At 48.6% G+C, this 12218-nt stretch overlaps 2 protein-coding genes and 2 non-coding genes across 5 annotated transcripts; 2 read left to right on the top strand and 2 right to left on the bottom strand.

The window, feature by feature from the left end:
- Positions 1–1887: 1887 nt before the first annotated feature.
- On the bottom strand, positions 1888–2048 carry LOC112347322. Its single transcript, XR_002992735.1, has one exon. It is a non-coding gene; the product is annotated as a U1 spliceosomal RNA (small nuclear RNA).
- Positions 2049–4827: 2779 nt separating this feature from the next.
- Positions 4828–4901, top strand: TRNAV-UAC. Its single transcript has one exon. It is a non-coding gene; the product is annotated as a tRNA-Val (tRNA).
- Positions 4902–6178: 1277 nt separating this feature from the next.
- LOC9632740 (protein GIGANTEA) lies at positions 6179–10335 on the top strand. Of its 2 annotated transcripts, none has more exons than XR_002992122.1 (14): positions 6179–6365; positions 6426–6497; positions 6553–6607; positions 6673–6815; positions 6877–7136; positions 7189–7247; positions 7300–7543; positions 7604–7757; positions 7816–8028; positions 8085–9368; positions 9432–9500; positions 9559–9785; positions 9847–9927; positions 9982–10335. XR_002992122.1 is itself a non-coding variant. In XM_024672947.1 (14 exons), exons 1-14 carry the CDS (start codon positions 6279–6281, stop codon positions 10237–10239), a joined length of 3189 nt encoding a protein of 1062 aa, XP_024528715.1. In that variant the 5' UTR covers positions 6182–6278; the 3' UTR covers positions 10240–10335. The 2 variants fall into 2 exon arrangements, 1 of the variants encoding a protein (XP_024528715.1); XM_024672947.1 differs by having other exon boundaries at positions 6182–6365; positions 9576–9785.
- Positions 10121–12185, bottom strand: LOC9632739 (probable sucrose-phosphatase 2). Its single transcript, XM_024672989.1, has 9 exons — positions 11991–12185; positions 11636–11935; positions 11473–11574; positions 11197–11391; positions 10851–11132; positions 10609–10798; positions 10499–10545; positions 10354–10447; positions 10121–10300 (listed from the first exon to the last, which is right to left on the bottom strand). The coding sequence occupies exons 1-8, from the start codon at positions 12177–12179 to the stop codon at positions 10385–10387; spliced, it is 1368 nt and encodes a 455-aa protein (XP_024528757.1). The 5' UTR covers positions 12180–12185; the 3' UTR covers positions 10121–10300; positions 10354–10384.
- Between the last annotated feature and the right edge of the window lie 33 nt (positions 12186–12218).

The raw sequence follows: 12218 nt of genomic DNA, 5'->3' as shown, positions 1-12218 counted from the left end.
AAGGAATGTTTACATTGGCACTCAAAAGTAGGAGCTTAACATTCCAAGTGGACAATTAAGCTATTAGAACATAATTAGAGAAGAATGTATTGCATAAAAATTGCATAAGGAACTTTATAACAATATAAACCAACACGTTCTAAAGAGTAAAATTGCAAATCTAAGTGGTCTTGTTTCCGAGACCGTCCTAAAAAAGTAAAGGGCATTGAGGGGATAACAAAAGAAAAAACAAGAAATACAAATGAAACTTGCAAAAGATCTTTATAAACAATCAATGTTTAAACAACAAAAGATGATTAACATATTGAGTTTCAAGTCATAGAGGATATGGGAATGTTTGAGCAATAGTCTGTAGGACTTGAAGGAGCAATTTAGTGTGGATAGAAAGATAAATGTAAATTTTTATATTGATGCAAATTTAAATATAATCCATTAGACTCTTCTTAAATTTAGATTTAAAAGTACTTTTGGCTATTGAGTATCATATCTTACATTGACATGGTCTCTAAAATACTACTCATCTAAAAACTTGTCACTACTAGTTATGATCATATTGTGCATAATAACACAAATTGTGATGCAATTAAATTGTGTGTAAGGGATAAGCTTCTTATTTAAATATCTTCATTATATTTTTTGTTGACTATACACCCACTCAACTACAATTCTAATAGAGGAGTGCAAAATATTATAGTTGTAGTCATCTCTAATAAACTTTGTCGGAAATAAGGTGAGAATTCCCATATCAACATCATCTTCACCACCTGTTATCAAGTATTTTCAATGTTAGTGTAGTAAATAAACCCACATGTATTTTGAAGTTGTTTATGGACTATAATCATTCTAGATTTACAATATCCAGCTCTTAAGTCTAGAAAAAAGGTTTAATTATCAATAATAACTTACACTTCTATGTTGAATCACTGTTTATAATCCACCCACTCCTAGAAACTCAATCTAAATGTGTGTGCAATCAATAGCTTTAACGCAATTTGGAAAACTATGTAATTTCTAAAAGCCATCCTTCACTATTTAAAATTCTTCCCCTTCTAACCACTTGATATATATGCTCTTATATTTTTTCACAAGAGCTCTCATAATAAACTTCTTTAAAATCTTCTTTCTTGCCTAAAAGTCTAATGGTTGCAGAACACGCAGCTCAAGCTTCTCAACTTAATCTTGGACCTCAGTGCGAACTTCTAGCAAGGGCCGAAGTTCAAAAGTTTCGATTACAAAGTTCAGCTCCTGGACGTCGTTTAACAGGTTTACCAGAGATTTACTCAATATTTGGAGCAGATCTCTCCAATAATTCACTCCAGAATGGTCTGCCACGAAGCCCCGCTCCAGTGCTCCGGGAAGAGAGGAAGAAAAAAACAAAAATACTATGCTTCTTGGTATTAAGATTTACGGGTCAGCTTTGGCGACCTAGGCCACGATTAAATTGGCCATAGCTGAAGAGCCACACAGGTATCCGGGGGTATTTGTGAGAGCCAATCTAGCTTTGGGGCCGGAACCGGTGATAGTCATTGTAGTCTCTGGGCGCTTGTAGCTGGAACCTGTATCTCAAAATTATTTCTCCTTGATTTTCTCATCTGAGATATTGTTAAGCTTGAGTCCCAGGGTTTTTTTTAATCTCTTGCTTTGCTAACAAAGGCGTGTTTTTTAGAAGAATCAAATCAGGCAACACTGCTCTTCCAAATCTTTAAGTTGATCACACATGATCTTCCGTGATCCCTCTGTGATCTTCTGGCTTGGAGGGATCACGGAAGATCATGTGTGATCAACTTAAAGATCCCCTGCTATAGACGAATTCGGATACCGTGGAAAAGAATTTCTCAGTGAAGCCTTGGTCTTGCTGGGAGATCGATCAACTTACAAGTTAATTTGGAGAAGGCCGCGCGTACACGAGCCCTCAACTTCCACAAATTACGACGTCCACTCCTCCACTTTGGGAAGATGGTAGGCTGGCCAAGCCAGAGTGCGATGGGAAAGCCGAACTTAGGCCATTGGCCTTCATAATCACCAATAAACCCCGTCCAGGTAAGTATGAAACTCCTCCCCAGACCCTAGCTTATATACTGCTCTTGTGCCCTCATTCCTCGCCTCGGCATGTGGGATAGCAAAGAATTGCCCTAGCCACGTGTCACTATCACGAATGGCTCGGGGGATCTAGCTTAGCTATCTCATCGCCGAATCTTACACCCGTCAAGTAGCAGCTTCCACGCCGAGGCCGGGGCTACGAACGGCGTGCCTGCTGCCAGCTCCTCGGCGTTGCCCAGCTCCACTCGGTCAGCAGTGCGATCAGTCATCGGTCAGCTCCAATCGCGCAGTAGTGCTCCATGCTCGGCCGGATGCCGTAGCCATGTCCACAGCGTCGTCCAGGCACCGGAGCCAAGAATGCGCGCTACAAACCGCCGAGAGGACCACTTGCCACTTGGTCGGGCATCTGCTGGCCCCAGCAGTTCTCCGTGTTGAAAATCTCCAGCGCCTGCCCCGCGCGGTTGTTGATGGGTGCACGCCTCCATGAGGGACGCCCAGGTGACGGTGCTCCTCACCAGCACCACGTCAAACAGCTCCTTTGCCTGAATCAGATGCCCGGGCATGGAATCGAACAGCTCCGCTGAGCGAATGCTGCTAGCACCGCGTTGGCGGCGATGGAATCCGAGGCTGGACGCTCTGGAGCATCTCACTGTCCTCGTCGACCAGGCCGTTGCTCGCGTACGCCCCAGGGCCTTTTGTGCGGCATCCACTTGCTCGCTTCTGCCACCTTGCACTGTACGCCATCATCTGGATCCAAGGGAGAGATGAAGAAACGTCCCTGACCTCCTCCCAATGCCCGTTGTTCACACGTAGGCCTCGAAGATCGCCTGGTATGCCTCGTTCCTCGAACGCGTCCGGGCCTCCTCCATGCCACCTCGCTTTCCAAATGCCTGGATCGTCACCTTCTTGAGCTCGCGGTTGTCTCGGGTGTGGTTGTCCTCACCTCAAGCAGGTTCTCGGCCTCCAGGAGCCTGGTCGTGCGGCCTCCGGATTTCCATACGGTCTGGAGATCCTGCGCAGCCGAATTGCTGTGTGTTTGTTCCGCCTCTCCTCGGTGAAGGGCTTTCCCATTTTCTTCCGGAAGATGCCCATAGCTCAAGAAACTTTCGAAGTCGCAAACTCTGTCGATCATGGACATGGCTAAAAGATTTTCATCTCTCGCAAGCACGACGAGCAAAAGGAAAACAATGCAATACTGTGCCTTCGCCGGCCGTGGAGCTCGAAGCCAGGACCACGAGGTTAAGAGCCTTGTGCTCGACGAATTTCCAAGAAATGGAGCAGCTAGATCGCAGAGTGGGAACCTGGAAGAAGCGAGGTGCGCGCCTTTGAGAGTAAGCCCGAGCACAACACAGTCTCCTTCACGACGATTTTCCCGGCATATGTCCACAACAGGCATCCTGAAGCGGCAGCGCGGATCTTTGCACTGATGCCTCGCTGCGACATTTCTTCTTGGAACGCAATGCTAACAGCATTTTTCCATGCTCTGGATATTTCCAAAGCGGAAGAACTCTTTTCTCAGATGCCCGAGCGAGATCTCGCGTCGTGGACGTCGCTTCTCTGGGCATATGCCCAGACGGGCACCTGGACGTTTGATTCGATGCCTCAGCCCAATTTGATCTCGCATGCGTACAGAGGCCCCTGCTCCAAAATTTTGGAATGTCTGGGAATTGAGCCATTTGCTGCTTTGCGCTCGAAGTGGAGAAGTGGAGAGAGCGAGGTCCTGCTTCGTTTCGATGTGGAAGCTAGAATGGAGCACTACAGCTGCAAGGTGGACGCTCTCAGCAGAGTTGGGCGCTTGGATCAAGCCCGAGACTTGATTGCGAGCATGCCGTTTACTTCTATGGACAAGCCTGCCGCAGAGATGGGTGCGTTCGTGCTGACAGTAGGAAAGAAAGAGATTTACGGGCCAGCTTTGGGGCTGTGTACCTAATGCTATCCTCTAGACCACGAATAAGTTGGCCATAGAGACTTAGCCTGAAGAGCCACACTGTCTGCCAGAGCGGTCGCGGGCAAGCGGCCCATTTCCGGGGGATCCAAACGCTAATGTTTCAAGCTCTCCCCTGAGAAATTCCTCTCTTCTCGACCCCTTTATATACTCAAAATGATGGCGCAATGGCATGTCGGGATCAAAGAATCATACATGGAATCATAGCTAGAGCCACGGAAATTCTTAAGACACATGTCAATGTCCGGTAGATCAAACTTCATCGAAACTTTGGCCTCGTTTCCATGAGCTAAAAAGAGCGAAGGAAAGCTTACGAAGTCCATGAAGTGCGTGAGAGCCAGTGAAGAGCGAAGTAGGTTCTTTCCAGCGATGTAAAGGTCCTGAGAAACACAATAATAGAAGGAACGTTCATGCTTCCACACAGGATTACGTGATGGCAGAATTGGAGGCCTATGAAATACAGCTTAGAGAGTCTATCCGTGAGTATGATCCCAAGACTGAAGAAGCTGGTGCTTTTTCAAGTGCTCTTCGAGAGCTGTGATCTCCTTGGTAAACTCTGTCTGGAGTTTTCAGAGGCAGCTCCTTGAACTTCTTCTCCACAGTCTTGAAACGGTGGAGCAAGCCAGAAAACCTGTTCGGGATCGCCAACGACACACAGGTTCTTCTCTCTCTCGGTGTGGAACGAGCCGCTAATCCAGGGGCTTGGAGGTTTAATCTCTCGGGAGTTCTTCTACGATCTTCCGATGACAGAGAATATAAAGTTCGAATCTGGATGCGAAAGCACTCTTTTTCCTTGCATTGGGTAGGAAAATTGCAAATGGCCAAAAAATACATTCGTTAATGGTTTCATGGTGTAGTTGGTCATCACGTCAGTCTTACACACTGAAGGTCTCCAGTTCAAACCTGGATGAAGCCACATTTTTCTTGGCTTCATTTTACTTGTGGGTTAGGAACAATAAAGCATGCCCAGGAAAGGCATTTGGCGGCAACACACACGAGTTCAAGCCAATTTCTTTGCTTTAATTATACTTACACTGCACTGAAGATCTCCAGTGTCACTCGAGGATGGTTTGTCGTCTAAAAGCTCTAGATCTTCGAGCACTGGCCGAGAGGATTCCTGAAGCGTGCTAAACAAACACGAGAATGCTCCAGTCGAGAATGGAGCGGTGTATTACTTGAGGAGGAGAGATTGGAGAACCAGGAAGAGCGGAAAGGATACTCCCATCCATCTCCAATTCTTGTTTGGAGCTCAAAGATCACCTCTTTAAAAGAGTTAGTGGCGAAGTCTTTCCTCGACCTTCGATCAAACTTCGAAGCAAACCAAAACTAAAGATCGTCACAGCTTAGTGTATTTCGATACGGTGTCGTTCCCTCTCCTGGATGATAGCGAGAACGCCACTATGGTTGCTTGAACTACGACACCGTGGACGCTCCCAACACTATGTGTGAATGCAAACTAACTACGTCAGAGTAAGCCTCAGACTATATGTGTTAATTGACTTGTTATAGATTCTCCGTGTCTCTCTTTTTCCAGGTGAGACCTCGGCTGTCTACATAGTGCTACTTTCTTTTCTGAAAGTTAAAGCTGCGATTATGAGACTTTGAGCAGCACAAGATCTGGAAAAAGGTACAAGCCTTTGTTTGGAGCTGTGAAATACTGCATTCCTTGTGGTTGCAAGCACACAAGCGTGGTGCACTGTGCTCCTGCTTTTGGAGAGGACGATTATTGTTTCTACATGGAGGCTGGCATTACAGCCAAGGTCTACTGCTTCGATTTATTTCCTGGCTTTCTTCTCACGTTTTTACGTTTTCAAGGGGAGATGAGAAGAAATGAAGTGCTCTCTTGACATTAGCACCAAGCAAAGTTTGCAGTTATTTGGAGAATCTGGAAGTACTCCATCCACAAAATCATGTCCTCCGTTTAAATAGCAAATGACTAGGTGGAAGTTGGTAAGTTGCTATCACAAAACTCTTTCAGTCTTCTCGAAATTTTTCTATATCGTGGCAGGGCTCGAACCGTGCCAAGGCGCTACGTGGCGAGCAATCGTTTTGATCTTTCCACGCTGTACACGCGAATCTCTCGAAGATATTTTGCGCGATATTTGCCAGGGCTGGGAGATATTTGCCGCCGAAGCAACCACAGCCTGCCACGTCGCCGCGAGTGGATCACATCACCTGATGCCCCCATTTGTGGCCAATATTTGTTTCTTAGGGTTCCTCCGGGAGGCGCTGCCAGTGTGTAGCGATTTGATAGATCGCGCCTGGAATTCCAGCGATGCGTTCTTGCTGAATTATGTCATCCCCTCAGCAGAAATGGCTGACCGGCCTTAAATCTACATCGCTGTTCCGGGCGCCTCCGCTAGATCTCCACGAAAGACAGGTATTGCAGTTTCCTTTGCTTTTGGGAATAGAATTTCACTCCAGTTTCTGTGCTGCACAGACCAAGACTGTCGCTTACGTTGAGCTCTTCGGCCAGTTTGCTTCGGACAGCTTTCCTGAAGATATTGCGGAGGTTTTTTTCTTCCTCCTCCTCAAATTTGCACTGATTTTTCTTGCTTCTTCCTTAGCTTGTTCGTGATCACTATCCACACAAGGAACCTTGCCTTTTAGACGACGTGCTAGGTACTACCCATTTTTCGTTTGATTCGTGTTTTCCTGGAGTCTGATCGTTTGGATGGTTCCTGCAGCTACTTTCGTCCTCCATCATCCAGAGCACGGTCACACGATCCTGCATCCTCTCCTGTCCTGCGTGATCGATGGGACCTTAGCTTACAGCAAAACTACTCCTCCCTTTGGATCTTTTGTTTCAGTCTTTGGTGTTTCTAGCGAGGTAATAGTCACATATTACATATCTTGGCTGATCGCTGTAAACGTTTACTTCATTTTTGCAGAGAGATTTGACAGAGCAATGGGCTCTTGCCTGTGGAGAGATATTGCGCCTCTTGACACACTATAACCGACCGATTTACAAGTCTGAGAGTTCTGCTGATGGAGAGAAAAGAAGCTCTTCTGACAGTGGGGACCCGGCGGACAGAGACGGAAGTGGAAGTCCAGACAACGGAAGGCGAGCACCAAAGCGGCTCTTGACGCCTTGGATCACAGACAGCCTTCTCGCTGCGCCATTAGGCACAAAGAGCGACTACTTTCGCTGGTAAGTAGCAGTCAAGCATTTCTTTTTGTCCGAAATGACCATTTCTTGCCAGGTGTGGTGGAGTTTTGGGAAAATATGCTGGCGGCGGAGATCTTAGGCCACCGACAACTGGTGAGTGACGAATTCATTTTGTCTTGCTTGAAATAGTTGCGTTTGTGATCAGCTGTTAGCGGCAAAGGTCATGGAAAGCATCCGCAGCTACTGTCCTCGACTCCTCGGTGGGCTGTTGCAAATGGAGCCGCAGTTATTTCCAGTGTGTGCGATGACGAAGTTTTACGTTACGAGACAGCGGATTTAACAGCTGCTGCAGTTCCAGCGTTGCTTCTTCCACCTCCAAGCACTAGCCTGGACGAGCATTTAGTCGCAGGATTACCACCTCTGGAACCATTTGCACGCTTGTTTCACCGGTAAGCCAAGAGCTTGTTGGTTGTAAGTTAAAGCTTGTATGTCTGGCCACCATCACGTAGATACTATGCTATTGCGACTCCTGGAGCTACTCAGCGTTTACTTCTTGGGCTTCTCGAGGCCCCTGCCTCATGGGCCCCGGATGCGTTAGACGCTGCTGTTCAGCTGGTTGAGTTACTTCGTGCCGCAGAAGATTACAGCAGCTCGTCCTTCAGAGTACGTGATCTTCTCCTTGTCATTATCCCAGCGTGTGCTGATGTTTTCTTGTTTGCAGCTGCCTGAGAATTGGTTCCGTCTTCATTTTCTCAGGCCGATGGGTGCAGCGATGACGATGAAGCAGGGGATTGCATCTGATGCTGCAGCTGCCTTACTTTTCCGTTTGTTCTCGCAGCCCGCGCTGCTCTTCCCTCCCAGAGGACATGCGCAAGGCGCTCAGGTCGTGCAGCCTCTATATGGACCTCCGATACGTTTGGATGGTAGTGAGGAGGTACCGAAAACTTGCATCGCTTTTGTTCAGGCATTGACGTATTATTTCATGCACAGATGGAGGCACTGGCAACCCAGGTAAATGAGGAAGCTACTGCAAAGGGGGTGGCATCTTTAATGCGGGACCATGGCCGCGACGTGGAATGGCGGATATGTGTGCTCTGGGAAGCAGCCTATGGACTCATTCCACTTGACAAGTCCGTCGTCGACCTTCCAGAGATGGTGATAGCAACGCCTTTGCAGCCACCGCTGCTATCCTGGACGTTATTCAGGCCCTTCTTGCGTGTTCTGGAGCACGTACCAAAAGGCTGCCAGTCTCAAACTTGCTTGCGAAGGATATTTTCGGCGACAGTGGATGCTATCCTGCGAAGAACGTTCCCGCTTGACGACTGGAAAGAACAGAAGAACGGGAACTTCAGAAGTGCGTCGGGCTCAGGGGTTGATCCTGCCGGGATGGCGGAGCTACGTGCCTTGGTTCACTGCCTGTTTACGGAGGCGTTCCTTGGTCCGGCTCTTGCGTCGCAGCTACTGTCGGACGCTCTCACAGTCTGCCTCAGCCATGACACTCTACGCCAGGGGAATGGAAGTGACAGTAGCAAGAAGAGGAGCACTCACAGCTCAAACAAGGACAGAGGAGCTGTTGCAAGCTTCGACTCGTATCTCATTGCGGCGGTCTGCGCACTGGCGTGTGAAGTTCAGCTATGCACTTTCTCAGCAGCCGATGGTACTGCTTTCAACGGGGTGACGAACTCGGCGTACCAAGCGCGAAGACTGATGTCGGTTCTCGAAGGCCTCTTGGTGGTCGAGCCTTTCTCTCCGGGAGTTGGACCCAACACCAACAGTCCCAACGATCTCGTCGAGGCGGCCATCGTAGCTGCGCACATATCCAGGCTTCTCGGGAGATCACGGGCTTGCACGCACGCACTGACTGCCATTGTGCGGTGCAAATGGGATCCCGGAGTGAGCTCCAAGGCGGCATCGATCCTTGCGTTGGTCGATGGCAACGACAAAGCAGTGGAAGCAGTGTTCAACTATGCGGACAAGCTGAGTGGTGACGAGAAGCGCACACTTTCTTCCAAGCAGGCGCAGAAAATCATCAGTGGATTCACGAAAGATGGCGTGAAGGACGCTTCACTGTCTCTCAACGCCTCCGACGTGACAAACCTCCTGTGCGGTTGCAATGGAGTGAGCACCACGGTCAGTGACTTGCTCAAGGCGGTGCTCAAGCAAAAGCGAGACTTGGCCGTGGCGATTGTTCCGCTGCTCTGGCAGAGGCTCATGTCCGCGGAAGAGCTTCCGACGAGCAAAGAAGGGACGTCAGCCAAGCAGGGATGGCGTCAGGTGTGTGTGTGTGTGATCTTCTCTCCAGCTTCGTTTCTCATCTTCGTATTTTTGGCCTTGCAGGTTGTGGACGCGGTGTGTAACGTCGTGCTAACGTACCCGGAGAAGGCGACCTCGGTGGTGCTGCTCCAGGTAATCCGCGAGATGCTTTCTCCGCAAGAATGTAGTTGTGAATGTTGAAACGTGACAGGAGGCTGGATTGTTCAGGCTGAAAGAGGTATCCAACCGTGGATCATTGGAGATGGAGGAGAGGAGAAGTGGCGGATGAACACGCGCATTGTCTTCCTGCTGAGCGAGCTTCTCCGGCTGAATGATCCACAAGTTCTTGGGCTCATCGCAAACGCGGGGACACTGCTGTACCAGGCGACCGACGGCATGTCCGTGGATGGAGAGCCTTGCACACTGCCACAGCTCGAGGTAAAAGATGGAAAGCATCACAGAACGCTCAAAGCCAAGTTTTTGTGTTTGTGTTCTTCAGTTGCTGGAGGCAATCGCCATGGCGATCAAGTCACTGTGCGCTTGGAAAGTTTCTTCTCGAGGATTACTGATCCTGCTCAAGGTACGTGACGGTTGCTTGAGAAATGGAGCAGTGCTGATGCATCATCCTTTGCAGGAACGCTTGCCAGCGATTGTGAGGTGCCTGTCGCACGACAGTCCTCGCATCCGAGCGTCGAGCGCTTCATTGCTGCGAGAGATCGTTTCGACTGATGTCTTACGTGCGAGCTATCCGGGTGACAAAGCTGGCGCTTGGCTTGAGGACGTGGAGCAGTCCATTGCGTGGGAAACGCATTACAGGCGAGCGGAAGGACTGTCCGAGTCTTTCCTGGCGTCGGCAGCCATAGCTCTGGGATGTAAGCTCCCCCCAAGCTGAAAAACCGGGTTGTTTTTACAATCTGTGCTAGTACTTGTGCTTGTTCGATCTATATAGCTGACTGGAATAAGCGAAACCACAGTTTCAGATTTTATTTGACCATAGCTTTCTTACCTCTAAAGTTCCTCAGAGCTTTCATGAGCGATCACTTCTGTTTTTGAGGAGTTTGATGAACTCGCAGCCATTCGACTCCATTAGGTGCTCCTTCCTGTCCAATGCATCACGATAAGTATCACACTTGACGAGAGCGCTTGCTTACCTTGTCTTTAAACACGGCTGTTGCATAGTAGCCTTTGCGATTCTCCCCTTAGGCACCGAAACATGACAGTAGAACTTATGACAATGGTGTTTTGAGGAGAAGCGTTTTACCTGAAGGCTGCTCCCAAGACTGCCATGTCGCAAGATACACTCCCGGGGCTAGCTCCTGTTCCTGAATACTGTCCACCCAAGTCCGGAGTTCTTTCCCTTGAAATGCTCCATGCTGTCCCCGAACAACGGCGAGGGACTGTAACAAATTTAATTCTTCTCCCCAGGGATACACCATTCTTGCATCTTCAGCCTGGACAAGAACAAAGCCGGTAAAAAAGAAGAAAAAGCTTTTGGACACTTACAATCACCGATGTCAATCTTTGAAAGGCCTCGTCAGTGTTCGGAATGTCACCTTTAACCCACTTGTCGAAGAAGATATAGAAATCGACAATTTCTCGCCTTGGAGACGCGGCTCCGTTCGAGTTACCACCCGGCCTCTCTCGTGGAGGCAAGGCCGGTCCCATGTCGAAAAACTTGAGAGCTTCGATTATACCCCCGGCACATCTGTTGCTTGCGAAGTGGATGTGATCTTTCGAGGACTGAGAGCTGTACCATTTGACAAGCTCCTCGAATGCATTGCCAACCTGGTGAATGAGTAGACGTTACTGAAGGAAAAAAAAGAAAAAAAGAAACACTATTTGTGCTTACTATGACTCCATTGACGCCCTTGACGGTGAAAAGCTCCACGTCGTTCCCAGAGTCTCCACAAACAAGGACTCGTTCTTTCGCCCATCCCTCCGAGTTAGCCTTCTTCATGAGATACGCCAGTGCCTCGCCCTTGCCTGCGCGTTGAGGAAGAACATCCAGGTCAATGCCCCCACTGTATATCAACTTCGCATCAAGCTGTTCATCACAACTGCAAGAATCAGAAAAACCATCAAACAAAACTAGCAAACAAAGACGACTAATTGTCCCAACACTCGCCTTCAGTTCTTTGAACTTCTTTGAAAATCGCCGGATGATCTCCTCGGCATCCTTTTTCTCGACCTTGAAGCTCACTTTGTGAGGACGTTGTTCCGAATCCTCCTGTCGACAGAGGCAAAAAAACAAAAAATTCTTTTTTTGGAAACACCAGAAAGCAAAGAACCTGAAACTGGAGCGTCGCAAATTTTTTGGCCTCCTCGACTATGATCTCTCGGTTCCATCCTTCGTCCAAATGCTCTTCCCAGCCATTGTCAGGAGTCATTGAAGGACCATACCGGATCTCAGTGCCAACGGAACAAATGATCGTGTCCGGCGTGAGGAGAGGAACCTGCCTCCGCAAATCCAAATACTTCTCGGGAGATCTCCCAGACGAAAACACGAGATGGCAATCCCGAGAGTACTCAGCTTCCCACAGGGACGCAAAATCCAGGAGAGAAGAATGAGTTTGATCCTTGTGATCCACCTGAGGCCAAAATTTTTCGAGAAATTCCAAGAGTATAACAGAAATGTAGGCTTACCATGGTGAAATCAAGGTCTGAGACAAGCATCACGCTGGGAGACGACGCGGCGGCATTGGCATTCTTCCGCGCTGCAAGAGCCCTAATTCTGGGAAAACAAGGACCTTGGCGCCGGTCGATCCAGAGTGGAAACGAGGAGAATTCCTGCGGCGGCAACCATAGAGAAGCTCCCAGCGCTGCCACGGCCATGGTGGAGGAAAGTGAGGAGCCCTAAATTTCGGACTCTAG

This window comes from Selaginella moellendorffii, unplaced genomic scaffold, assembly GCF_000143415.4.
Source record: "Selaginella moellendorffii unplaced genomic scaffold, v1.0 SELMOscaffold_0, whole genome shotgun sequence".
In the NCBI taxonomy this organism is placed as follows: Eukaryota; Viridiplantae; Streptophyta; class Lycopodiopsida; order Selaginellales; family Selaginellaceae; genus Selaginella; species Selaginella moellendorffii.
The sequence above is the reverse complement of the archived record's forward strand: the minus strand, read 5'-3'. Positions and strand labels throughout refer to the sequence as shown.